General features: G+C 37.8%; 7 protein-coding genes across 10 annotated transcripts; 4 read left to right on the top strand and 3 right to left on the bottom strand.

Moving 5' to 3' along the window:
- Positions 1-8: 8 nt before the first annotated feature.
- Positions 9-2690, top strand: LOC104739153 (calnexin homolog 1-like). Its single transcript, XM_010459421.3, has 6 exons — positions 9-213; positions 326-395; positions 696-1825; positions 1919-1990; positions 2078-2188; positions 2294-2690. The coding sequence occupies exons 1-6, from the start codon at positions 127-129 to the stop codon at positions 2417-2419; spliced, it is 1596 nt and encodes a 531-aa protein (XP_010457723.1). The 5' UTR covers positions 9-126; the 3' UTR covers positions 2420-2690.
- A 276-nt stretch (positions 2691-2966) lies between these two features.
- LOC104739146 (ribonuclease TUDOR 2) lies at positions 2967-8579 on the bottom strand. The gene is made up of 16 exons (XM_010459411.2): positions 8264-8579; positions 7514-7696; positions 7342-7416; positions 7128-7241; positions 6931-7038; positions 6622-6828; positions 6322-6531; positions 6132-6239; positions 5743-5913; positions 5458-5655; positions 4810-5376; positions 4538-4726; positions 4372-4452; positions 4080-4274; positions 3600-3977; positions 2967-3494 (listed from the first exon to the last, which is right to left on the bottom strand). Exons 2-16 carry the CDS (start codon positions 7670-7672, stop codon positions 3312-3314), a joined length of 2943 nt encoding a protein of 980 aa, XP_010457713.2. The 5' UTR covers positions 7673-7696; positions 8264-8579; the 3' UTR covers positions 2967-3311.
- Positions 8580-10170: 1591 nt separating this feature from the next.
- Positions 10171-12329, bottom strand: LOC104739137 (peter Pan-like protein). Its single transcript, XM_010459400.3, has 8 exons — positions 12250-12329; positions 12000-12033; positions 11722-11907; positions 11403-11633; positions 11201-11293; positions 10906-11093; positions 10601-10794; positions 10171-10509 (listed from the first exon to the last, which is right to left on the bottom strand). Exons 2-8 carry the CDS (start codon positions 12015-12017, stop codon positions 10361-10363), a joined length of 1059 nt encoding a protein of 352 aa, XP_010457702.1. The 5' UTR covers positions 12018-12033; positions 12250-12329; the 3' UTR covers positions 10171-10360.
- Positions 12194-14220, top strand: LOC104739125 (inositol polyphosphate multikinase beta). Of its 2 annotated transcripts, none has more exons than XM_010459382.2 (2): positions 12194-12542; positions 13116-14220. In XM_010459382.2, exon 2 carries the CDS (start codon positions 13152-13154, stop codon positions 14061-14063), a length of 912 nt encoding a protein of 303 aa, XP_010457684.1. In that variant the 5' UTR covers positions 12194-12542; positions 13116-13151; the 3' UTR covers positions 14064-14220. The 2 variants fall into 2 exon arrangements, with proteins under 2 accessions (XP_010457684.1, XP_010457692.1); XM_010459390.2 differs by having other exon boundaries at positions 12459-12542; positions 13150-14220.
- Positions 14221-14523: 303 nt separating this feature from the next.
- LOC104739118 (germin-like protein subfamily 3 member 4) lies at positions 14524-15289 on the top strand. Its single transcript, XM_010459371.2, has one exon. It carries the CDS (start codon positions 14524-14526, stop codon positions 15154-15156), a length of 633 nt encoding a protein of 210 aa, XP_010457673.1. The 3' UTR covers positions 15157-15289.
- Positions 15209-20029, bottom strand: LOC104739108 (ABC transporter A family member 10-like). Of its 3 annotated transcripts, XM_010459361.3 has the most exons (16): positions 19543-20029; positions 19033-19357; positions 18850-18929; positions 18648-18771; positions 18438-18557; positions 18231-18349; positions 17952-18110; positions 17576-17864; positions 17396-17479; positions 16993-17327; positions 16702-16902; positions 16511-16620; positions 16339-16423; positions 16121-16249; positions 15922-16027; positions 15209-15750 (listed from the first exon to the last, which is right to left on the bottom strand). In XM_010459361.3, exons 1-16 carry the CDS (start codon positions 19612-19614, stop codon positions 15368-15370), a joined length of 2721 nt encoding a protein of 906 aa, XP_010457663.1. In that variant the 5' UTR covers positions 19615-20029; the 3' UTR covers positions 15209-15367. The 3 variants fall into 3 exon arrangements, with proteins under 3 accessions (XP_010457663.1, XP_087328972.1, XP_087328977.1); XM_087472851.1 differs by lacking the exons at positions 15209-15750; positions 15922-16027; positions 16121-16249; positions 16339-16423 and having other exon boundaries at positions 16507-16620; positions 19543-19901; XM_087472846.1 differs by lacking the exons at positions 17952-18110; positions 18231-18349; positions 18438-18557; ... (2 more) ...; positions 19033-19357; positions 19543-20029 and having other exon boundaries at positions 17576-17876.
- Positions 20030-20144: 115 nt separating this feature from the next.
- On the top strand, positions 20145-25017 carry LOC104739099 (ABC transporter A family member 9-like). Its single transcript, XM_010459350.3, has 16 exons — positions 20145-20643; positions 20733-20964; positions 21103-21284; positions 21385-21570; positions 21674-21769; positions 21863-22054; positions 22167-22326; positions 22439-22665; positions 22833-22950; positions 23050-23126; positions 23230-23319; positions 23458-23601; positions 23696-23977; positions 24085-24165; positions 24261-24437; positions 24528-25017. The coding sequence occupies exons 1-16, from the start codon at positions 20275-20277 to the stop codon at positions 24768-24770; spliced, it is 2856 nt and encodes a 951-aa protein (XP_010457652.2). The 5' UTR covers positions 20145-20274; the 3' UTR covers positions 24771-25017.
- The last annotated feature ends 279 nt before the right edge of the window (positions 25018-25296 follow it).

The raw sequence follows: 25296 nt of genomic DNA, 5'->3' as shown, positions 1-25296 counted from the left end.
TATATATATATATAATTTTAATTTAGAGGAAACTGAAAAATCTGAAAAATCACAATACACTCTTTTCTTCCGATCTACTTCTCCGATTTAGATCTCTATCTTGCCTTATTCTAAAGGATTCCGAGAATGAGAGAACGGCAACTATCTTCCGTCCTTTTGCTTCTCTTAGCTTTCGTTTCGTTCCAGAAGCTTTGCTACTGTGACGATCAAACGGTAAATTTCAATCTTCCTAGTGTTCCTTGTTTCAGTATTTTTTTTAGCTAGATTCGGAGATTTAGATCTATCATTGTTTTAACTTGAGCTCACGTTTGTTGGTTTGGATCAGGTTCTCTATGAATCGTTTGATGAGGCGTTTGATGGTCGCTGGATCGTTTCGAAGAATGGTGAATACGAAGGTAAACTCCCTTGTTTCCTACTGCATTGTAGTTAGTATATGTTTCTCTGATCTGCGTTTGGAATTCTAATACTACTTGCTTCAGACTGTCATGTGTTTGCACTTAAACATTATAGTATAGAGGAATCACGAATCGAGAGTTTTGAATCAAATCTGACTATGTTGATGTGATCTCGGCATTTTATGAATAGATTTGCAAAGGCATTGATTAAATTATGCATGTTTTTTCTTTTGTTGAGCTGTTGTTGATTTCCCAATTTGGCTTAGAAGCTTGATTGTTAACACCATTCATCTGTTTCAGGTGTATGGAAGCATGCAAAGAGCGAGGGACATGAAGATTATGGACTTCTCGTTAGCGAGAAGGCTAGGAAATATGGTATTGTGAAAGAGCTTGACGAGCCTCTAAACCTCAAGGAAGGAACTGTTGTTCTTCAGTACGAGGTTCGTTTCCAGGAAGGACTTGAGTGTGGTGGTGCTTACTTGAAGTACCTCCGCCCCCAGGAAGCTGGATGGACACCACAGGGATTTGATAGTGAATCTCCTTACTCCATTATGTTTGGGCCAGACAAGTGTGGAGCCACAAACAAAGTGCATTTCATCTTGAAGCACAAGAACCCCAAGAGTGGCGAGTACGTTGAGCACCACCTTAAGTTCCCTCCCTCTGTTCCTTATGACAAGCTTTCCCATGTCTACACTGCCATCTTGAAACCCGACAATGAGGTTAGAATTTTGGTTGATGGAGAGGAGAAGAAGAAGGCCAATTTACTATCTGGTGAAGACTTTGAGCCTGCATTGATCCCTGCCAAGACTATCCCTGACCCTGAAGACAAGAAACCAGAAGACTGGGACGAGAGAGCCAAGATTCCTGATCCAAATGCTGTGAAGCCTGATGACTGGGATGAGGATGCACCTATGGAGATTGAAGATGAGGAAGCTGAGAAACCCGAAGGATGGTTGGATGATGAGCCTGAGGAGGTCGATGACCCCGAAGCAACCAAGCCTGAAGATTGGGATGATGAGGAAGATGGTATGTGGGAAGCTCCTAAGATTGACAACCCCAAGTGTGAAGCAGGACCCGGTTGTGGTGAATGGAAGAGACCAATGAAGAAGAATCCTGCTTACAAGGGCAAATGGAGTTCACCTCTTATCGATAACCCAGCTTACAAAGGAATCTGGAAGCCCAGAGATATCCCTAACCCTGACTACTTTGAGCTAGACAGACCAAATTATGAACCCATTGCAGCCATCGGTATAGAGATCTGGACAATGCAAGATGGTATCTTGTTTGACAACATCTTGATAGCCAAAGACGAGAAGGTCGCTGAGACTTACAGACAGACCACATGGAAACCCAAATTCGATGTTGAGAAAGAGAAACAAAAGGCAGAAGAAGAAGCTGCTGGCTCTGCAGATGGTCTTAAGAGCTACCAGGTAAATTGATTTTCCACATAATTGAACTTATATACATATAAGAAGCTTCTCGTATACTTACAATCATACATATATGTGTGCATGATGTTGCAGAAGTTTGTATTTGACCTCTTGAACAAGGTTGCGGATTTATCTTTCCTAAGTGCCTACAAGTCTAAGATCACAGTAAGTTCTCCCTCATTTACCATGATATTGAATTGTTATGATGATGACTCAGGCATTGAGAGAGATGTGAAATGTGTCTTTTTGTAGGAACTTATTGAGAAAGCTGAGGAAAAACCAAACCTAACAATTGGTGTTCTCGTCTCCGTTGTGGTTGTATTTTTCTCGCTCTTCGTCAAGCTTATCTTCGGTGGCAAAAAGGTAAAAAAAAAAAAAGAACTCTCTGAAATTTTGTGCACAATAGTCACTTTTTTGGATTGTGAGAAGAACCTTCTTATAAATTAAAATGAAAATGGTGAAATATAGGCAGCAGCTGCACCCGTGGAAAAGAAGAAACCAGAAGTAGCAGAGAGTTCAAAGAGTGAGGATGAGGCAGAGAAGAAGGAAGAAACCGCGGCACCACGCAAAAGGCAACCGAGACGTGATAATTAGAACAAGTTTCTTTAAGTAGTGTTTGAAGATTGTGAAAGGAAAAAGTTCAGAATTTTTTTTTTCTTTCTTCTGTTTTTTTTTTGGTTTTGGGTTGGATGTTGTTTTCTGCTGTAGCCTTATATAACACCAAGTTTGGGAATTTTTTTGTCTTTAAGCGAAGAAAAAGAAAGGGGGTGGGGAGGAACATGTAAGTGAGATGGTTTCTTGACGGCCAAATTGTAGTTTCTGTTTCTTCTTACTTCCTCTTTTAAAGTAACTTGTTTACTCCAAACATTGAAGTTTCTTATCTAGCTCAAAAGTGTTCTATAAGGAAATTATAGTAAAGATAAAAGATCATGTAAGCAAACTAATTGACATTTGCTTTGTACAATTTATTGAAAAGAGTAAAAACTCGTTCCACTGAAGAAAAATATGAAGAGATTAAAAAGAAAAGTTGTTATTGCTGTTGGGAGAATTGATTGATATAATGAAAATCTTTTTGTAATTGGTTCCACAAGCTTACTTGAAAAGTTGAAAATATGATTCTGGAGATAAGTGCAAAAACTAATAAGGAGAAAATCCCTCTTATGTTGTCAACTTTGATAACCTGAAGTTACATCGCCCTTATTATGTTTCTTTTGTCAAACAATAATAAATAACAAAGAAAATCGTCTCGTACTCCTAAATAGAAAAATTCTTTTGGAAGTCTATATAAAGTATAAATTAGAAAGAAGAAAAGAGAGGAAAAAGAAAAGAAAAAAAGAAAAGAGAATTCTAAACGTTACAAAAAGTTTGATGCTTGCAAGCAAAACATCATCTCGCTTCTTTAACTCATTTAAAGAGAAACTAATGGATTCTCTCCTCCTCTTCATGATGCCTTTTTGGACCATGATGGTTTTTCACAGTGAAAAACCTAGCCGCGACCCGGTTTCCTGACCGGAACACTGTCCTCATCATCAGACTGGATGTCTCCGTACTGCCAGATTCCGGACCTAGATTTGCGAGCTTCGTCTTGGTACTTTTCAAGAGCATCAAGAGTTGCTTTCTTGTCTTTCGGTTCCCATTTCCTGCGTTTCTCTATCCTCGCTATTCCTTCCTGTGATCATAACAACACATTTCACTCTCAGGATTATTATGACAATACTCTTAACTCGAAAAGGTTTTGTAGGAGTTGAAAAGAGCAAGGCAAAGAGGCACTGACCTGAAGCATTGCTGCATTCACAGATATCTCATCATCGACAGCGATGAGAGTTACAGCGAGCTCGGTTCCAGTTCCTTGGCCTTTCACTTTGCCTCCTGAAGTATCTCTTTCCTCTACCACTGCCTTGAACTCTTTACCACTACCCAGTGTTACCGTATGCAAATACTCTCCGGCTTCAGGACCAAAGTCCTCTTCCAGGCTTGGAACTTTCATGTAGGCAAGTCTGCAGAGCTGTGCGAGCCCTGGTGCTGAGGATACTGAAGGGTCGACAGGACGGATTGCACTGTATGGAACTGTTTCTTGGTTCCCATAATCGATGTAGAACACTTCAAACTTTTCATCCGGAGACTGAACTGCTCCTCGAGGTCCGTTAACAATCTTAACACAAAGAAGAAATACAATAAACAACCATAGGTGATAGTAAAAAAAAAAGGAAATAATGGTTGGGATATATATATCTATAGAAAGTTGATAATTTACCATTGCACGGTTCCAGGAGTTATCCAAGCTAAACTGTGCAAGTACGATGTCACCTTTCCTAGGATTGAAGGATCCAACAATGGGAGCGTCTTTAAGACTCAGAGATGCAAGCTGGTTCTGAATCGAAGCTACTTTTTGATCGCCAACCGACTGAACATAGAATCGACCGCCTCCAAGTACTTCCGTAACAACAACCTGCGGTGGGAGTAGACGAAGAGTAAATTAAGGTATTATTGGTTTTAGCATTGAAACTATGACTTGTCGAAAGAAACAAACATACGGCTAACTTCACCTTTAATGTTTCCTTCTGTCTGGTTTCTACTGTAGAGTTACCGTTTACGACTTCCTCTCCTTCAGCATAGTTTTCCCAAATCTGTGACATCATGTGGTTGAGCAAGTTAAGGTTTTTTACACGAGATGCATTTCTTTAGTATAAGGTTATCATGTATTAATGTTACCTTCAGTTTCTGATTTTTAGCAGATCGCTCTGACAGTTCAAGAATATGAGCTTCGGGAATCCTGTCTGCACCAAAGCCAGTCTGCATTTTCGCCAGGCCAGCTTCAAGAAGATATGTTCCTGCATTGGTCTTTCCTTCCCACATTGATCCCAAAAAGGTACCGGTTCTATCCACAGTTTCAACTTCGATCTATGTAATTATAAGAGACTATATGTAAGACTCATAGAAAAGAAAATAGAGATGTAACATGGGCGTAAAATGTCAGATTTTACCTCGACATCTCTCTGCATGATCTTACGTCTCATTAAAGCAATAGCTTCTTCTGAATAAGGTTCGCCACGACCAGGACATCTGACACCAGAGAATGCAAAGGCGATACTGCACGTCTCCTTTGGGATGTATAGCTTGAACCGATGTCCACTCAGGACATACTCCACAACTGCAGATATTCTCCTGCTTCTGTGCAGGGATGGCAGGAAATCTTTAGCCTTCTTGGCCGAGGCCACAGTCAGGTCTGTAATGTGCATGGCTGGAGAATCCTTTGCAGATTGGATTCCCTTCTTGCCAGCAATAGCACGAGCTTCAGCAGCCAGGAGAGCGTCGTAATGGTTTGACCTCTCTTCAAAGTCTCGATGTCTAACCACATTCCCTAACCCACGGGAAATAATGAGTTCAGCAATATTCACTCCAGGAGTTGGTGCAGCTGCTACATCTGTATCAGCCTTGGTAGGAGATGGGATGAATACTGAGCCAAAATCCATGACCCTCTCAGCAGCTCCAGATGTAGCAACACCATCACCTGGGATGACCTTCCTTGAGTATTCCATTTGCACGATAACCTGCACCCCAGGGAAAAAGGAAGTCAGATGATCTTACTCCTGTGTGGCACGACGTGATGGTTTAAGTAACAAGGCATATACCTGCTTTCCAATAAGCTTTTGTCTCAGAAACTCCTTGGCTTCCCGTGCATAAGGGGCAGGTTTCTCCTCTCTGCGTGGGTTTCCCATTTTAGGAGACCTAATACTCGAAAGACAAACTCGGCGCTCTGCCATTGGGCTCCCGAATGGGATAGCATCATCAGCAACTACCAAGCAATCCCCACTCACAACTTCCACTACCTGAAGAGAGTACAAACTTGTCAGAACTGGTGAAATGGGCGGAAAAAGCAGTATATTTACCAAGAAATTTGGGAAAGCAATTATTACCTTTCCGGTAAAGTTCTGATCATGGATAGCCTTAGAGTTGGAAGCTGGAGGGACATAGTTTGCCCACATTTTAACACGGTTTTTCTTGCATTGAAGTTCAACAGCTTTCAGCTTCTTTTTAGCTTCTTCCTCCAACATGTTGGCACTCCACTCAACATACTTGGCAAGCCCCTGAGGAAAAAGGAATAGCAACAAGTGTCATAACTTTTACTCAACACCATTAAACGATCATAGTTACAAGTGATTCCATATATAAGAAATGAGGTTCCAAATTCACCAAGAATACTACAAACTATTACAATGGACAAACCAACTTAATCTTAAGTAAGCGTAGGTCAAATTATTAGTGGTACTAGAAAAGCAAATAACCATCTAATTTAGGCACGTACATTTTCAATAAGCTCCAAACCCAAGTCTTTTACTGTCTCTCCCTCAGAATAGTAAACTGACCCAATCAGATTGTTGAATTTGTCCACGCCTTCAAGAACAATGCGAACCTGCACAAACCAGCACAACTTAGATCACCTAAATGTTATACACAGATAAATGTGAAATAAATTTTCATGTAAACCTTCTTACATCTCTATTAAGCACACGGATCTCAGTAAAGTACTTGGCTTCCAGTGCAAAAGGGTCAGAGGAAACCTCAACGGACGATGATGCTGCTGAGGCAGCGAGTCTCTGAGCTGATGTTAGAGGACCAGCAGAAGCATCTCCATTTGGAGTTGCTGTAACATCTGGCTCAACAACAGCTTCTTGTGTAGATTGTCTCCTTCCCATCGAGGGAGCCTACACAGAAAATTTCAAGCACTCTTACACCATGAAAGTGAAAATGTCAACTCCTCGTTCAGCAAAAAACAAGGAAACAAGATTACATACCTGTAGTCCAGCAACAAATACTTGCACAAACTGAAACTCCGGAAGAAGATAAACGCGGATGGTACTGCCATCACGGACTTGCTCAACCAGACCTTCCATGGGCTTGCCTTTACTTGCGGCTAAAAGACCCATGGCATCAAAATTCCCAGAATCTCCAACGGCAGAAGGAGGAAGATTTCTGATAGATGCCTCAGAAGCACCAGGAACCTGAATCAACAAATCAAGAAAAGAGTACAGATGTCAAACTGACACAAGTCAAAACTATTTTGAAAAAAACAAATATAGAGGAAGAGAGTAAGAGAGACCAACCTTGCTCCAACGACCAAGCCCTTCCTGTTGAGCCTGCTCTTCAATCACTAACAGCTCTGAAATGTAAGGACTAGCCTTATCCTGATTCTGCTGACCTGGCGCTCTGACCTGTGCATTCCATCAAAATCAGAAAGCTGATCCAAGCATCATATACCTTAAAGAATGCTATCTAGTGAGAAATAAAACTGTTATATCACCTTAGCCCAGCCGTTTTGAACAACAAGCTTAGCAACATTTTCGTTGCCAAGGTAAACCGAGCCAAATTCTCTTCCAATAGCTTCCACTTTGTAATCCACTTTGAAAGCAACCTCCTGCTCAAAAAAAAAAAAAACATAAACTGTTAATATAAAGAAACAAACTCAATTCAATAACCTATATAGCATAAGTGGTTGAAGAGTTCCAAGTTAGCACCTTTCCAATACAAAGCTTCCTAAGAAACTCTCTGCTTTCCCATGCAAAAGCCTCATCTATACCTCCCCTGCGAGCCTGAAACATGGACAAACCAAATAAAAAAAATGAGAAAGCCTAATTCTAAATCATAAATGTCAGTGAAAAAAAAAAAAGAGTGAAATAGGAAGCAAACCAGCTTAGGAGCCATAAGAGAAGAAAGAGTGATGGTTTTTTCCGGTGGTGGGCCAGATCTGGTGTGGGTCAAAGCAGTGATCACCAAGCAGTCTCCGGAGGTAACAGCCTTAACTCTCCCTTTGAGCCACTGGTTCTCAGTTGCTGCCACAGTCGCCATGTTTTGGGTGATTTGGCTTAAGACCTACATACACAAAGACAAAAAGTAATCGATACAAGGAAAAAAAAAAAAAAAAAGGTTGGTAACCACTTATTACTACCACACAATCAAAAGACAAAGACTAAAAAACACTCTGAAAACCATAGTAAAGTTTTCAAAAAAGTTTTTTTTTTTTCCCTTTTTTCCAAACATGATACATTGGTTCACAATTCTCTTACACGATCCCTATACTTAAGAATTAATACACAACCAAAATTCACAATTCTCTTACAGATCGGTACGTGAAAAATTAACAATTTTAAATCATTGAATCATACAAAAAAAAATAAACACATGCATCTCGATTAATATCATCATTCATGACGAAGCATCTACATTAGCCTCGATCTACACGAGAGAGCTCGATCGAGCTAAGGGGAACGAATGAATCACACACCAATAGAAACGTACGCAGCGATCGCAAAAATAGGACAAAAGAGATCAGATTCATGATTGAATTCTAAACCATACAATCCAATTAGAATCAACGAAACAGATAGATCTAAGATCATTCGATTAATTAATAACATTCGATAATTCCGATGAACAAACCTGGATTTATCCCGTGATGGTGAAAAAAAAAACTAGATCTGATGAAGAAACGTCAAATCAATCTTATCTACGATGATGATTTCAATCTGAGGAGAATTGGGAAAAAAAAAAAAAAAAAGACTTGAGAAGAGAATGAAGGACAGGTTGTGAAGAGGGGAGAGACACTCAGATCTCAAAAGATTGAGAGAGATGAGAAGAGAAGATTGTGCAGAGGAGAGGGTGAAACAAGGAAAATATAAACAAAAACAAAGAGGGACTAATTATGACATTACATACATATACTCTGTATCATCATCGTAATTATGACTAAAGTCCTAAACCAAACCGGATTTTTTAGACTTTAGTACTATTCTTTTCCCCATTATTTTCCATTTAATTACCATTTTATGCCATTAATATTTTTGATATGTTTTTCTTCCTGGTGTGAAAAAATTGATTTTTTTTTTTTTAATATTTTGTTTTTAATGAAAAATAATGAAAATTTCCATATAGTAAGAGATATTAATTTGAGAATGTAGAATTAAAAAGTTTGAAACATATTTATTAATTGATTCGGAAATAAATAGCATTTGATTAAATATAGGGTTTGAGGAAAGAAATATATCTGCAATAAATAAGTCATAAATCCCATGATAAATAACAGATTGTGAATTTATTTACACGAGAGGAGAGAAGAAACACGTTTATTTCCCTTACACGTTTTAATTACTAGTTCGTTCGTCTTGAAACTTCAAGAGGGGGAATTGGGTCTTTAATAATACTCTTCGGTCTGAAAATATCCATCTAATCTAACCTACTACTTCCGACCAAATCTTATTATACCTATCACCGTTGATCATTAATATTGTCACTTTTAGCTCTCTATTATGTCTAGTGTTTCTAGCCTCCTAGAAAGAAAAAAAAATCATACCGCATACTAACATCAAACAGTATACATGTAAAATTAGTAATCTTATCACATAGATGAAACTTAATTAGTCTTTCAAATCAAAATATGAAACTAGTTTTATAGTTAATTTCTTGTGTTCTCAATTTTGAAATTAGTAAATGTGGTACGTTTGAATTAAAACTAACACCAAAATCATATCCAAACGATTTCTTCCCATATATACAATAATAAATCTTTGAAAAACCTTATTGTTTTTTTTTTTTCACAGATTCTATTGGATACGTTCAATATATCCCATCTCCCTAAAAAATATACACATTGTTTAGACCGTTACTAAATTTGTAAAAAGCCACATAGTGTATATATGAGTTTTCCAAAAAGGGTGTATTTTTGGAAACAAGTGAAACTGGAGGGGCATCACTAAAAAAATAGTTGGATATAGAATTTTTAAGAAGAAGATACGTACGACTAAAACAAACATGTATGTCGTCATCGTCCACACCAGCCCACAGGAATCGAGATGGAAAGCCGTTAGATTCCTCAACTGATTGTTGTACTTAGCTTCTTTTTAGTACTTTTTATCTGCATATACCAAGTTTTATACGTATCTCTATATACAACAGTTCTCAACTTTTCAATACACAATTTTGTTGTGTTCTTCTTTTTTTTCTTTCTCTTTTTGTGTTCTTTAACTAATAATGGTCTCTCGTACTCTAGAGGTTTCATTAATGGATGAATAATGATTGTATAAGTTTTGAAGCTAGAGTATGAATCATTTCATTGCAATTTCAATTATGGTTCTGATTACTCTTGATCCTAGTGTAACATTCAAGCTAAACAACATATATTGATCTACTACGTTAAAATGCAAAACGAATCCATTGGAAAGTAATATTTAGTTAAATCATTGGAAGAGAAGAAAATGGGACAACGTATGTGAGAATCTGAGATGCTTGCGAGAGAGTTTATATTTCCTCGGGTTTCCAAAAAGAACGAGAAGCTCCAAAAACAAGGTCCGTAGATAATTCCATCAAAATACTAAATCTCAGAAAAAATTTGGTTTTCACAGTACAAAAGGTTTTGTAATAGTTTTCATATTTCAAGTCAGACAATAGATGATGGCATCGCTACTTAGAGATCCAAGGAACAAAACTTGATGACATTCAAAGTCTCATGTGAAAACAGTGTTATACACTATTTAACTCTTTTCAATCTTCAAAATCTTCATCCATGTCTTCCCCATCTTCTTCACTACCCTCTCCACCTTCTTCTTCTTCCTCACTATCTTCTTCTTCTTCTTCATCAGCCTCTTCATCCTTTTTCTTCTTCACGTTTTCCTTCTTTCCATCCACATTTTCTGAAAAAACAAACTCGATATCAGATATGTTCCGTCCTGTATTATGGGAGATTTAAAACCACATTTTAAGGGATAAGATTTTAACATTTACCATATTCACTGAAAATGATTCCTCCTGTACACAATCCTTCTTCAACTTTAACGAGTTGCATAGTCATTCTCGGTCCAATTTCTTGCAGTTTCACTGCGCTCTTTGTGGCTCCTTTGTTAACTCGGCCTAGATCAGATGATAGTGTCACCGTTGCTGCTTCTTCATCTCCTTCACTCTCTGATCCGTAACCAGCCCTGAAAATACGGAAACAAAAAAAAATAAGAATGAAACATCACATCAATCCATCCAGATCGATACAGAGAGTTGTAAATAACAAACAAGATTGAATTAATGTGAATCCTTACTTGGTGACAAAATCACTAACATCCTGCAGATTCCTAAGATCAGGAACCTGATGGTTTTGCACAAACTTTCTGATCCTGCGAGAGACTCCAACAGGCTGAAGTCTTATAGAATAGTGGCGGAAATCAATGAGCTTTGTGTCTTTGTTGTAGTTCAAGAGTACTAGTCTCTGGCATGTGGAGAGCTTGACCTGTGATATATTTCACCATCATAAGAACAGAATCAAATAGCTGAAACAAGTTATTACAATCAAATCAATAAGACCAGCATATATTCAGTTCTAGGCAACACACTTACAGTGTTAATATCAATAGATGGGAATATGTTCTGAAACATAATCGTGGCCAGTTTCAGATGCAACTCCTGAGAACCGAATCCAGAAAGGACAATCTAAACCAAGGACAAAGTTAAACATTCTCAGGTCTGAGCAAATCCCACAGCTTACAAAAAAACCATAATATAATAGGTGTAAGAGAGAAGCTGAGACAAAAAAAAATACCAAAGGGGGACTCTTGAAAAGATCTGGAGGACATCTAGGCCGAAGCTGAGACTGAGCTATATCTGAAGCTAAGGAATACTGATGAATTTTAAAAGTAAGAGTAGGTCCCTGAGGTGTTCTCGCTACTCTAAGATTCAAAGCAGTAGCAGTTTTCGAAAGCATAAGGAAATGAGTAACACCCATTGGACCTGATACATTCAAAAAGTCTCTTAAAGTGTTTCGCTTCTTCTCCTGCAAAGAGACAACAACTTGCATCAGTAATGGTTTTTGAGTGTGTTTCCCAAACTAAAGAACAGTTTTTTTTTTTGAAAAAACAGACCTTAAGACTGAGAGCAGTGTAGGGAAGCATAAGCTTCCTCAAATCCATCTGAAGTTGTCTAACAGAAGGAGGAAGTTTCATTCTTGAAAAGACAAAACTCTTGGGAATCTTATCACCAGTGACATGACTAACATCTTCTTGATTCTTCTTCGATATAGGCTTCACAATCACCCTACTCTTCTTATTCTATATCATCCAAATTCCACTAAGTCTTCATTACCAAAAAAAAAACTATAAAGAGATAACATGAATTTGATTTGCAGGGTAAAAAAACTTACGTTTTTGAAACGACCCATTTATTCTTATAGGATCCTATAAAGACAGAAACAAAAAAAAAGGATTCGTGAATACAACAAAGACGAAACATTTTTGTATGTGTAAACAAAGCAAAAACCTCTTATAAACCCTTTTGTAGAGAGAATCGTAACAGAGAATGAGCTACTAAATTCACAGATATAGAGACACCAAAACCATAGATGAGCTCTAAATAAAAGAGAGTAGTACAATCGAAGAAGAGAGATTATTAACCTAATTTCGCCGGCCGGTGTAAAGAGCGATGACGGCTGGATTCGTAAAAGAAGACACACTAGTTCGTAATATTACCAGACGTTAAGAGAAGCCCTATATATTCAATTCCGGTTTATTTCTAAAAATCCGGTTCGTCACGAGTCCGGTTTAGTCATTCGAATTTTTGGAATTTTTTTTGTTTTTTGTTTTTTTTTTTTTAATTCGTCTTCTCGTAAAGGTACAAACTCTTTTTGATCTTTGGCTAGTATCGTTCGAACATCAAAACCTCTCCGTGGAGATTTCAGATTTGTTTGGTAATAGATTTTTCATCCTTAACATTGATTTTTCACTTTGATTAATCTCTTACATCTGATCTATGTGTTGCTCAAACTCAATCTGTATGTTTTTATTACCACGAAAAATCTTTTACTTTGTTCTTTTATACTAAAAGTTCAAATTCAATGCTTATTCTATAGTAATATCTAAAAGAGTTTTAACTTTTTGTTCCGCTTTTTAGAGATCTCAAATTGTTTATATATTTTTTTTCCTGTAGTTTTGATTCTGGGTTTTTGTTAATTGTTACTTTCTCGCACTTTTTTGTTTGTTTTTGTTTTTGTTTTCTCTTCTTCGACGATGAACTCGAAGGAATATACGTGTTTGGGATTATGTTTTGATTCATAAGAATGACACTATTTTTTTTTGGATTTTGCGTTTTGTTAATTATGAGTTATTTCTTCCTAGATATGAAAGGATGAAACTTTGATTTTACATCAATCATCTGTATAATGTTTAGATCTACTATGTCTTAAGAAAGATTCAATTTTTTTTTTTTTATTCTTGGTGTAAGAAATGTTCTTATGGTTGAGTTTTGATTTCTTGTTCTTCAGAATTCAGTATCATCATATAAAAGTCTTTGTACAGAGATGCTTAAGGTCCCTGAACACCAAGTTGCTGGTCACATTGCTAGTGATGGCAAGCTCGGTCCACTCGTGGATGACGAAGGCAGGTTCTTCAAGCCACTTCAGGGTGATTCTCGTGGCGAACACGAGTCTAACTTCTACGAGTCTTTCACGTCGAACAAGAAGGTTCCAGATCACATCCATAGATACTTCCCGGTGTATCACGGTACTCAGTTAGTTGAAGCGTCTGATGGATCTGGCAAGCTTCCTCATCTTGTTCTTGATGATGTTGTTTCCGGGTACTCGAATCCTTCGGTTATGGATGTTAAGATTGGATCTAGGACATGGTACCCTGATGTATCTGAAGGTTACTTCAAGAAATGTATCAAGAAAGACAGAGAGACAACCACGGTTTCGTTGGGTTTCAGAGTTTCGGGTTTTAAGATTTTTGACCACCAAGAATCAAGTTTTTGGAGAGCTGAGAAGAAGCTTGTTCTTGGTTACAATGCAGATGGTGCTAGGTTGGCTCTGAGGAAGTTTGTGTCGTCGAACTCGCCAGCTGACTCTAACTTGACACCACCAAACTGTGCTTTTGCGTCAGAGGTTTATGGTGGTTCTAATGGGATCTTAGTGCAGTTGTTGGAGCTTAAGGATTGGTTCGAAACCCAAACGCTTTACCATTTCAATTCTTGCTCGATTCTGATGATTTATGAGAATGAATCGATCTTGATGAAAGGAGGAGATGATGATGATGTGCAGGCTGCACGAGCACAAGTTAAGCTGGTGGATTTCGCGCATGTTCTTGATGGAAACGGTGTCATAGACCATAACTTCTTGGGTGGACTCTGCTCTTTCATAAAGTTCATCAAAGATATTCTCCTGAGCGTAGACAAGCGCCATGAAACCGAGACTTCCCCACTTGAAAATGGGAACTAGAGAAAAAGGTTTTCTTACCGGCTCAAATTTCAAATAATCTTCAAACTTTTGGACATAAACATCTGTCCCTTTTAATTGTATAAATTGGTTAATCAAACCATTGTACTTTCTCATAAGAGGAAGATATCTGAATTAATATTTTAACCAGTTAAGCTTCTTTGGTTTCCTGTTATAGCTAGGCAAAAATTGCATTGTCGGCTAAACAAAACAAAACTAGAGCTCTTCAAGAAGTAATAATGTCAACATCAATAAGTTGGAAAACAGTGAAAAGTTTTACTTAGAAGCGATTTACATCTTAGAACATAATCTTACTCAACAAGCCACTAAGTAGTGTACTCAACTCTAAGCCTCATCGCCTAGAAACAGAGTACTTTATTTTATTTTTGTGGCTGTCCTGTAATGTCTATATATATCTGATTAATTATAAGTTAAGTACTCTTCATCACAAATTCACAAAAGGATGAAAATTATACTTGTGATCATGTTTTGTGCGATCTTCTCATCTGTCTCCCCGGATCCGGATAATATGCAGGACACGTGTCCGACGGCTCCGGGAGAGCAAAGCACCTTCTTCATCAATGGATATCCTTGCAAGAACCCGACCAAGATCAACGCTCAAGATTTCAAGTCCAGTAAACTTACAGTAGCTGGAGACACAGACAACTATCTTCAGTCGAACGTCACATTGCTCACCGCACTAGAGTTTCCAGGTCTAAACACTCTCGGCCTCTCAGTCTCTCGCATGGACCTCGAAAGGGATGGATCTGTGCCGTTCCATTCACATCCGAGGTCATCCGAGTTGCTCTTTGTGGTCAGTGGAGTCGTGTTTGCTGGATTTGTGGATACCAACAACAAGATTTTTCAGACGGTTCTGCGAAAAGGCGATGTTTTTGTCTTCCCCAAAGGATTGCTTCATTTCTGCTTAAGCGGTGGTTTCGAACGAGCCACTGCTCTCTCGTTTTACAATAGCCAGAATCCTGGAGTCGTGAATATTGGAGGAGTTTTTGGGATCGACCAAGACCATATAAAGAACATGATGAGGTCATTAGCTACTGGCTCTGCCTCTCTAGTCACGGACGGTGATGAGCTTTAGAGTGTTTCTCTTATTCATCTTATTGCTGTTATAATTAACTAGGAGAAATGTATTTGATCCAAAAGTACCGGACTATTGATCAGATTGCAGTGATTCAAAACATTGAAAAAGAAGTCTATTGCAGTTAACGTATCTCTCAAGGCATTCAATTAGTCAATAAAAAGCCTAATTTGAATGATAGCAATAGTGATGCCCTAGGTAGGATGAATTATTAAGAGTTGAAGCCTTGAGCAGATGTAGCAACCTTGAAGAAGACGTCTTCGAGAGTTGTATCGGCGAGTCCCCAAGCAAAAACTGTGAATTCGCTTTTGGCCTTCTCCACCATCAAAAACACATCTGCAATCATCACTTCTTGCTTTGGGATCTCAAACTTCTGTGTTCCCGCTAGATGATATACTCTCTTGGCGTTTGGCGAAATACGTTGAACCATTCTCTCTACTTCCTCCTCTTGTTCAACTGAGGTCGTAATCGTGAAGACAAACAATCCTCCATACCTTCCCTTTAAATCTCTCGGATTTCCTACACATTGCAAGCCTCCGTCTACAAATATCCCCAATCGGTCGCAAAGAAACTCTGCTTCTTCCATCGAGTGAGCTGCAAACGTGAGGGACAAGCATCTCTAGGTTAAAATATCCATCACTTTCTTATGAGACGAATTAGCCTTCACAGCTCTTTTAGACAAAATGAGTCTAAATAGGTTCAGTTTCATGGTATCAATCAGATTCAGATGTAGGAGAGTAGTGAGAAAGAGATTAATGAAAATACTTGTGAGGATTATGGCTGTGTTCTGTTTTGCACGCTGGATCACTGTCCATAAGTTCTTTCTTGAGGCTGGATCAAGTCCGGTGCTAGGCTCATCCATGTAAACCACCTATTAACAAAAATCAGACCATGGTTTCGTTATTAAATGTTAGCCATTAATTGTTTTACAAAATCACATAACAATTGAGACCAGGAGTTGCACCTTTGGGTTCCCAATAAGCGAAATGGCCACGCTAAGTCGCCTTTTCATACCTCCGCTGTATTTTCCAGCAGGTTTGTCAGCAACTCCTCCATCGAAAAGGCTGACACTTTTGAGAGACTCTTCCACAGCCTTGTAAATGATCACATATCCATAAATCAAGATTCTCTAGTGGAGTAATATAACACATATATAAGATAATTGTAAAGCGATAAACATACTTTCGTTAGAGCAGAGCCCTTGATATTCTTCAGTCTTCCATAAAAGAGCAGATGCTCCCTTCCTGTTAGCGTCTCCCAAAGCAAGCTGAGAGGAAAATAAATAAACAGTTCCTCTAGTTGTTCCTTGCTTGGTAAAGGAATAAAATGAAAAAAGTTGATTAAGGGGATTTACTCGTGCTGTGGGCATACGCCAATGCTTGTATACACTTTGTTCATATCCTTGCATATGTCCAAACCTTGAACCAACGCAGTTCCAGATGTCGGTTTCAGGAGCCCGGTCATCTAGGGCAGCAGTACAATGTTACAAAGTTTTGAAACTATGAAACGTTTATAATAATAGTGGTTTTAATTTGCGAAACTCACCATATTGATGAAAGAGGTTTTGCCAGCACCATTGGGTCCAAGCATGCCAAAGCATTCCCCTGCAGGCACGTCGAGGTATAAACCTCTTACAGCTAGCTTTGCCGGGTTACCATCTCTACCTGGATACACCTTCTTCAGGTTGTCACACACGATCGCATGCCCTGTGCTCCAATTTTTCCTCAATTGTTCAACTTTCTCCCTCTGATTATTTTCATTTTTTTTTTTATCAGAACGAGAAATACGTATATGGAAAATAAAAAAGAAAACTTAAAGATTCTTTTCTTCCCATACCTCGTGAGTGACATCTGCTTTATTCATGTCAATGACGACGTTGTCAGAGCTTTGCCTTTGCACACTAGGACTTGGTAACGAAGATGATTTCTTGAAAGGGTTCTTGAAGAATGAGAAAGGACTTTTCCCTGATGATGAAACCACATCTATACAGTAGGCCACAATGAGAGTCACAAGCCACTCCACTGACATGATGTAGAACAGCTTATTCATTCCGTTTTCACTGAGATCTTTCCACTTCATCCCGTTTCCACGGCTAACAGATTTCGACAACTCATACACTCCTCGGTATAAGGAAAAACCGGGATACAACTCCAAGGCAAGAATATATTTTTCTGTGAACATAGATATTATAAATTTACATGTGTATTATTTATTCAAGGTATTGATTTTGATAACTTACCAGGGAATGAGCGATTTTCAAGCAGTGCTCCGAAGAGAAAGGTTGCCAAGAGCCCACTTCCAAACACCAATGTGTAAGCAACAACTACAATAAAGCCAAGTAAATTCAAGAAGTCGCTTTTTTTTTTAGATTGAAACATATTCTTGAGAGATGAATTCAAGAAATGTGATTGTTGAGTACCTGTTGCAGTCTTAACCTTTGAGAATACTGTAGAAACTAAAAAGGCGAAAGAGATTTGCAGATTTATGAAGATAAAAAAGAAAATGAACTGAATGCTGTAGTTATTGACCCGGAAGTACTTGAGTCCTATAACAGAACCGAAGACCACCAAAGCAGTAACATAGAACAGAGATAGAGTAAGAAAATAGGCATAAGAAATCATCCAATATGGACCATCGCCTAGACCATGCATTTTCATTATAATTCTTAGACGCTGTTGCTTCTCATACACCAATGATGTCAAGACCACCTGCAAAATGATACATACATAGAGAATGAATACTTTGTTGAGTTTAGTACTTGTAATGGCCTAAAGTATTCAGTAGAAGAAACTTACAGGGAATAGAAGAAGAAGAACCCAAGTGAAAAAAAGCGGTTCAAAAAAGGAAGCAAAATCAAGACCGACTTTAGATTGGTGTTTAGGAACTTCTTTGACAAACTCGAATAGTATCCTCGTCCCGGGGCCTTTCAGAAACTTAAGATAAGCATTTGATACCTGCAGTTTTTGCACAGTGTGGAACATTGGACCGTGTTCAATCAAAAGAAACGTGTAAAAAGCGTATATATTACAAAATTCAACGATGCCTTAACTATAGCCTTGGCTTAATTTTCATACCAGATTGAGCAAGCGAGGAACACGAACTAAAGGTCCACTTGATTCGCCGTAACTGTATGTTGAGTTATACCAGATGGTCACATCCAAGTTGCTTCTATGCGTATTCATGAGATCATATGCTAAGTCAACAAAAAAAAAAAAAATACATCAACAGTCAAGAATCACAACTTGATAATTAGTATATATATAGAATAGAATTTAACCAACCTGCAGCAATTTCATTAGTCATCCGCTCAGGATTCCCCCTCCAACTACCCTTGAAAAGCTCATCATTGACCTCTGCAGAGTTATTCTTCCAGGAAAACAACCCTTGAACACACTTCACCCCTGAGATACATAGACACAGCTACTAAATTAATCATCAAAAGTGAAGCAAAACCTCACCATTTTTATTCTCTCATTCTCAAGCTTTGTTACCTGTACGAGTTTTTCCAATGGAGAGTCGCCATGTAGCGTTTGGACTGCACTGAGTTTGGATGCTGTAGATGGGATTAATCCCTGGATCTTGATAATTGGTTTCGCCTGCTGGTTGTGTTGAACCCTGAAGTCATCATGAACTTTGGTAAAAAAAATCTAAGACCGACACAGAGAGATGGATAGAGATATGTCAAAAACATACCAAGACATTATTGGCTAAACTAGCGAAGAGGTCGGAGGAATTCACAGCAAATGAACCACCAAACATATTCTCAGATATAGCTGTGAAAAAAAAACAACTTGAGCTGATAACTTAACAAACAGAAACACAAAAAAAAAAACAAAAGTAAGTCTTACACCAGAGACAGATCAAGCATGCATATACCTTGACCAAGGGAATGGTTTGTTCCAGTAAGAAGTATAGTTACAGGACAGGTTCCTGTTTTTCTACAAGACTTGTCAGGAAGGTCTTTGTAGGAGAAGAAACCATCTCTGACAGCACGGAATTCAGGCACTGGAATCTCTAACATTGGAGGCAACAACGGAGGGTTTGGGATGGGACAATAACTATCATCATTATTTTTTTTACAATCAATCATGCTCGATTGTGCTTTCTTAATAACATCAGACACTTTTTGAATCCCCAGGAGAAGTAAGCAAAGCAAGAGTGGAACAAGGACGAGTCTAACATTAGTCCATATGTGTCTCCTCTGCACCCAAAAAAAAAAAAACACATAATAATTGAGTCTGAGCTATATAGATTCAGAACATATGTTTTCTTTTACAACAACATCAAACATATCATTGTGCAAATTTCACAGAAAAAAAAAGATCATCACTACAGAAACGAAAGATGATCCATCAAGTTGTTCACAACACACACACACAAACATACCTGGAAGGTTAAGTTTTTCAGAAGTAACGCATTCGTCTGCGCACAGAAACTGGCTTGACTAGGAACCGCCATTGATGATCAAGAAGATAAAAGCTTCGTTAAGTCTTATGATAATTTTTCACACTTGTCACCACTTTTTATCATAACCTTTTACTTCTCTTCTTTTTTTCTTTTTTTTTTGGTTATCACCTCTTTAATTGATCAAATCATAAAAGAAATTCCTTAAAACCTAATTAACATATACTGTATATTTTTTTTTACATATATGGTTGAATACAGTGTAACAAAATCTGGATTCTGATAGCTAGTGATACATCACCCCTTACTTAGGACTGGTGATAGATGAGTGAAACAGATACGTCTTTCCCAAAAAATATCAACAAACAATAAATACTAATTGGAAACATTTCAAATTTAATAGGTAAAAACGGAAAATAAAATAAAAATTAAAAGTGTATTTACATATTTAGAAAAACGCGTTTTCCATAACTGATTAAAATCATGAACAAAATAAGAATAAAAACTTTTAAAGAATTTTGTGAACTACAACAGCTATTTTTTAGAGTAATTAACAAAATTACTTTTTGTTTTTGTTTTCTAGCAATAAATGTTATTATAAAGCGTTTCCATTAGCATAACCAAAAGTCAAAAAAACAAAAACGTTATCTATTTTTCAAAGAGTTAAAAAAAAAAGAGAAACCCTCCAATCTTGTTCTTCTTCCACTGATCAGAATGACTCTGAGAGAAGGCTTGCCGCTGTTTCGTCAGCAGTTGACGGCGTTGTTGAAGAAGAATCTACTGCTTTCATGGAGGAACAAGAGAGCTACGTTTCTTCATCTCTTCTCTTCCTTCTTCTTTATCCTTCTCATCTTCAGTATCGAGCAATCTACCAAGGCTAGCCAGTTAGCCTCGGCTCAGTACAAAAATATCACAGATCCCAAAGCCGTAGCCTCTCTTCCGATTCCCTCGTGCGAGGATAAGTTTTACGCGATACTTCCATGCTTTGACTTCGTGTGGAGTGGGAACCAGAGCCGTCGAGTGACTAACATTGTCTCTGCTATTATGGCTAACAATCCCGGACGACCAATCCCGAGCAATAAGGTTAGAGTTTAAATAAGAGATCTCTTTCATTTTTTTTTTCATGGTTACAAAGAATAGTTTAGTTATGTCTCTCTCTTTTTTTTTGTTAGGTTCAATCATTTGGAAAGCCAGAGGCGGTAGATGCATGGTTTATGTCACATCCGTTGCAAGTAGCAGGAGCTTTGCATTTTGTGGAAAAGAATGCTACAGTGATTAGCTATGGTGTTCAAACAAATTCTAGCTTGGAGGATAAACGTGGTCGTGTTCAAGATCCTACGTTTGAGTTCCTTGTTCCTCTTCAAATCGCGGCAGAGCGTGAAATCGCAAGGTCTTTAATTGGAGGTATAAAAACCATACTATAGATTCATTCCTGAATCTTTTTGTTTAGGAAGATTTCTGTAGCAGTGTTAGTATATGAATATTTGGCTAGCTGCTTCTTTGAACATGGATCATAAGAGTATCTTTTTTATACATTTTCAGATCCAAAGTTTAGTTGGGGTTTTGGATTTAAGGAATTTGCGCGTCCAGCGATTGGTCGTAAAGTAGACGACTCGTTTGGATTGTCTCTTATGGGACCAGTGTTCTTTCTTGCTTTCTCCATGTTTGGTTTTGTTCTCCAACTTGGCTCCCTGGTTACCGAGAAAGAGCTAAAACTTCGCGAGGTTTTATAATAATCTCTCTATTTCTTTTGGATAGATGAGGTTGTTGTTACCATTGTGTTATTGGATCATTTATTTTTATTCTCTTTGCTGTGTTGAACAGGCAATGACAACGATGGGTGTATATGACTCTGCATATTGGTTGTCGTGGCTCTTATGGGAAGGACTCCTTACCTTTGTCTCCTCACTCTTCTTGGTCCTCTTTGGAATGATGTTCCAGTTTGATTTTTTCTTGAAGAACAATTTTGTTGTTGTCTTCCTCCTCTTCTTGCTTTTCCAGTTTAGTATGGTAAAAGAAAAATTTTCATTTTTCTAATTATGCTGCTCTGCTTTTCAATCTTGAGTATATTCCTAATTCCTGTATCATGACTATTTTACTTTGGTGCTGCTAGATTGGCGTAGCATTCGCGTTATCATCTTTCATTAGGAAATCATCTTCAGCAACAACTGTCGGTTTCCTTGTGTTCATGATTAGTTTTATAACACAGGTTTGGCCTCTCTTGTGGCTAACACAGTAGCTGAAATTTTTGGTTTCTTTATATCTTGGACTTACTTACTAATTATTATAATTCTAATTGCAGTCTGTAACAGCTTTTGATTTTCCTTATACAAAATCACAATCGATTGCTCGCCGTGTGGCTTGGTCATTCTTTCCACCGAATACCTTTTCTAAGGGTCTGAATATACTGTTTGGGGCAATATCATCTCCTGGAAATTCTGGAATGAGTTGGAGTGAAAGAGTAATACGTCAAGAGGATGAAGTTATTTCAATTGTATGTCATCCTTTTCTTAGATAGATTATTTGATATCTGATAATTAACTGTCTATGATCAATCTCTGACGACCCAAAATGTGTTTTTAAATTTGAACCTTGTGTTGTGGCAGAATGAAATCTACATATGGCTAGTAGGGACATTCTTTTTCTGGTTTGCATTGGCTCTCTACTTTGACAATATTATTCCCAATGCATCCGGCGTGAGGAAATCCATCTTCTACTTTCTAAAACTTAGTTACTGGACTGGAAAAGATGGCAACAAAGTGAAAGGTATATACTTTTCTCTATTGCGCTGATATAAAAGTTATGGGTACGTACGGTGTTTGGAAAACGCAAAAACATATTAACAAAATGTTTTTTTTTTTTTTTTTAATTATTACAGAAGGGAGTATTTGTAGCTGTATTGGTTCAGTTCCACGTGTAGAGCATATAACGCCAGAGGACGAAGATGTGCTTGAAGAGGAGATTTTAGTTAAACAACAAGCAATGGGTGGAGTAGTTGATCCCAACATTGCAGTTCAGATACATGGTCTTGCCAAGACATATCCTGGAACAACAAAGCTTGGATGCTGCAAACGCAAAAAAACTGCACCCTTTCATGCTGTAAAGGTATGTTATCTTTTTTTTTTCAATAAGTAGAAAACAAGGAAAATATTGAAGTATTTCTCGTATTGTATGGTTTTTTGCCAAACCTGTTACCTCATGTACCTGAGATACATATATGAACAGTTCCATTTATTATTCAAGTAATTCATGGAAATATATATAACATACAGGGTTTGTGGATGAACATTGCCAAAGATCAGTTGTTTTGTCTTCTCGGACCCAATGGCGCGGGGAAAACAACTACTATTAGTTGTTTGACTGGCATAAATCCAGTTACTGGTGGCGATGGTAAGAAAAGCTTGTTCACGTACTTTTTGTTTCAGTCTTGATGATGAAGCAAGATTTTGGAAAAAATTAACTAATCCATTTTGATTGACTTACAAACAGCAATTATTTATGGAAATTCCATAAGAAGCTCTGTTGGTATGTCCAACATTCGTAAAATGATAGGAGTTTGTCCTCAGGTAGGGTCAAAGTCTTCTTTCTCATTGTCCTCAGACAAAACAATCGTATCATCATTCTGCTTAAAATGGTTTATGTCGTTTTCACTCTTGTTTTTTTTAACAGTTTGATATTCTTTGGGATGCTTTGTCTGGTGAAGATCACCTCCACCTCTTTGCTAGCATCAAAGGGTTGCCACCAGCATCAATCAAATCGGTAAGTCACTCGAATAACATAAAAGTTACTTAATTGCCACCAGCATCTATATATCATTTTACAAATCTGACTCAAAATTTGCATTATGCATACTCTTTTTTCCTTTCAATTTTAATTTTATTTGTTTACGTTATACAGATTGCGGAGAAGTTACTGGCAGATGTAAGGCTAACAGGAGCAGCCAAAATTAGAGCAGGAAGTTACAGTGGTGGAATGAAACGTCGACTCAGCGTTGCTATAGCACTCATTGGTGATCCCAAGCTGGTTTTTCTAGATGAGCCGGTCTGTAACGTTCCTCTTTAAAATGCGTTTAGTATATATATATATATATATATTCACACATGAACTTAGTCATGTTTTTTTTCGTGGATTGTAGACAACTGGAATGGACCCTATCACGAGGAGACACGTGTGGGACATTATACAAGAATCAAAGAAAGGTCGTGCCATTATACTAACGACGCATTCTATGGAGGAAGCTGATATATTAGGTGACCGAATCGGGATCATGGCTAAAGGCAGGCTCCGCTGCATGGGAACCTCAATCAGGTTAAAATCTCGCTTTGGCACGGGTTTTATTACTACCGTTAGCTTCCCCGAAAACAAAAATGATGGTGCTGGAACTTCATCCGAGCCATTGAAAAGATTCTTCAAGGAGGTATGTATATATATATATATATATATATTTTTTAATTAGTAAAGCATTGTTTAGTTTGTAAATATATAATCTAGTGCCTCTAAGCCAGGAACATTAATATTTTGCAGCATCTGAAAGTTGAGCCAACAGAAGAAAGCAAAGCTTTCATGACCTTTGTTATCCCCCACGACAAAGAAAAACTTTTGACGGTAACCATCTATAAAGCTTTAGTTATCTCTTAGATCTTCTTCATCTGATGATGACTTGAGTTATATTTTTTTTTTCCCCATAACTAACGCTATAGGGGTTTTTCGCGGAGCTACAAGATAGGGAATCTGAATTTGGTATCTCAGACATTCAACTCGGTCTTGCAACCCTTGAAGAAGTGTTTCTGAACATCGCTAGACGGGCTGAACTAGAAAGTGCGACGGTTGAAGGAACCATGGTCACTCTCGAGTTAGAATCAGGCATCTCAGTCGAGGTAAAATAGACAACGTCCATCCAAGTTTTTAACTTATCACATGTAGGCGTCTCTATATATAGTTAATGGACACAAAACCTCAATGTACAGATACCTGTGGGAGCAAGATTTGTAGGTATCCCTGGAACAGAAAATGCAGAGAATCCTCGAGGAATAATGGTGGAAGTGTATTGGCAACAAGACGGGTCAGGATCGATGTGCATCTCTGGACACTCGCATGAGATGCAAATTCCAGAGAATGCCCCAGTGTTATATGAACCATCATCACAAGTGTTAGGACATGGGCAGCGACGAGTTCGGGGTATTGTGATTGATTATGAATCTATCAATTAATAATATTCCCTTCTTGGGGAGTTGAGATCTACATTTATGCCAGAGTTTTAAAACAGTCATGCAGACAGTCAGTGAGGAAAAAACAACCAAGTGACCTACTGTTTTTAATAACTATTTTTATGTTCTTATTACTAGGAAAGCGACCCGTGCGTTGCCGCACGGGGAGGTGAAATCCTAAATTGAAATTTAACACTTGTAATTCATCTTAAATTCTTTCTTTTCTCAATCAATTTGATCATTTTCACTTCTTGCTATTGCTTTCTGCTGATTAAAAAGCCAAAGGTTCATTTCAATGTTATTATATTTTATGTTGTCACACACAAAAGTGAGCCTTTTTTAGAGTTTGATTTACTATGAACATTACTTTTAACCATATATAAAATTTTACTTATGTTTGTCTCCGACCATATGGTGCTATATATTGGTATCCTTTCTTAATTCGCTATTAGAAATTGTCTTTGTTGTTGATCATTATCAATCAAAATACATATGAGACTGCTTCTCTCTTGGTTTATTTACTATATCA

This window comes from Camelina sativa, chromosome 2 (assembly GCF_030686135.1).
Source record: "Camelina sativa cultivar CO46 ecotype springtype chromosome 2, ASM3068613v1".
NCBI lineage: Eukaryota > Viridiplantae > Streptophyta > Magnoliopsida > Brassicales > Brassicaceae > Camelina > Camelina sativa.
The sequence above is the reverse complement of the archived record's forward strand: the minus strand, read 5'-3'. Positions and strand labels throughout refer to the sequence as shown.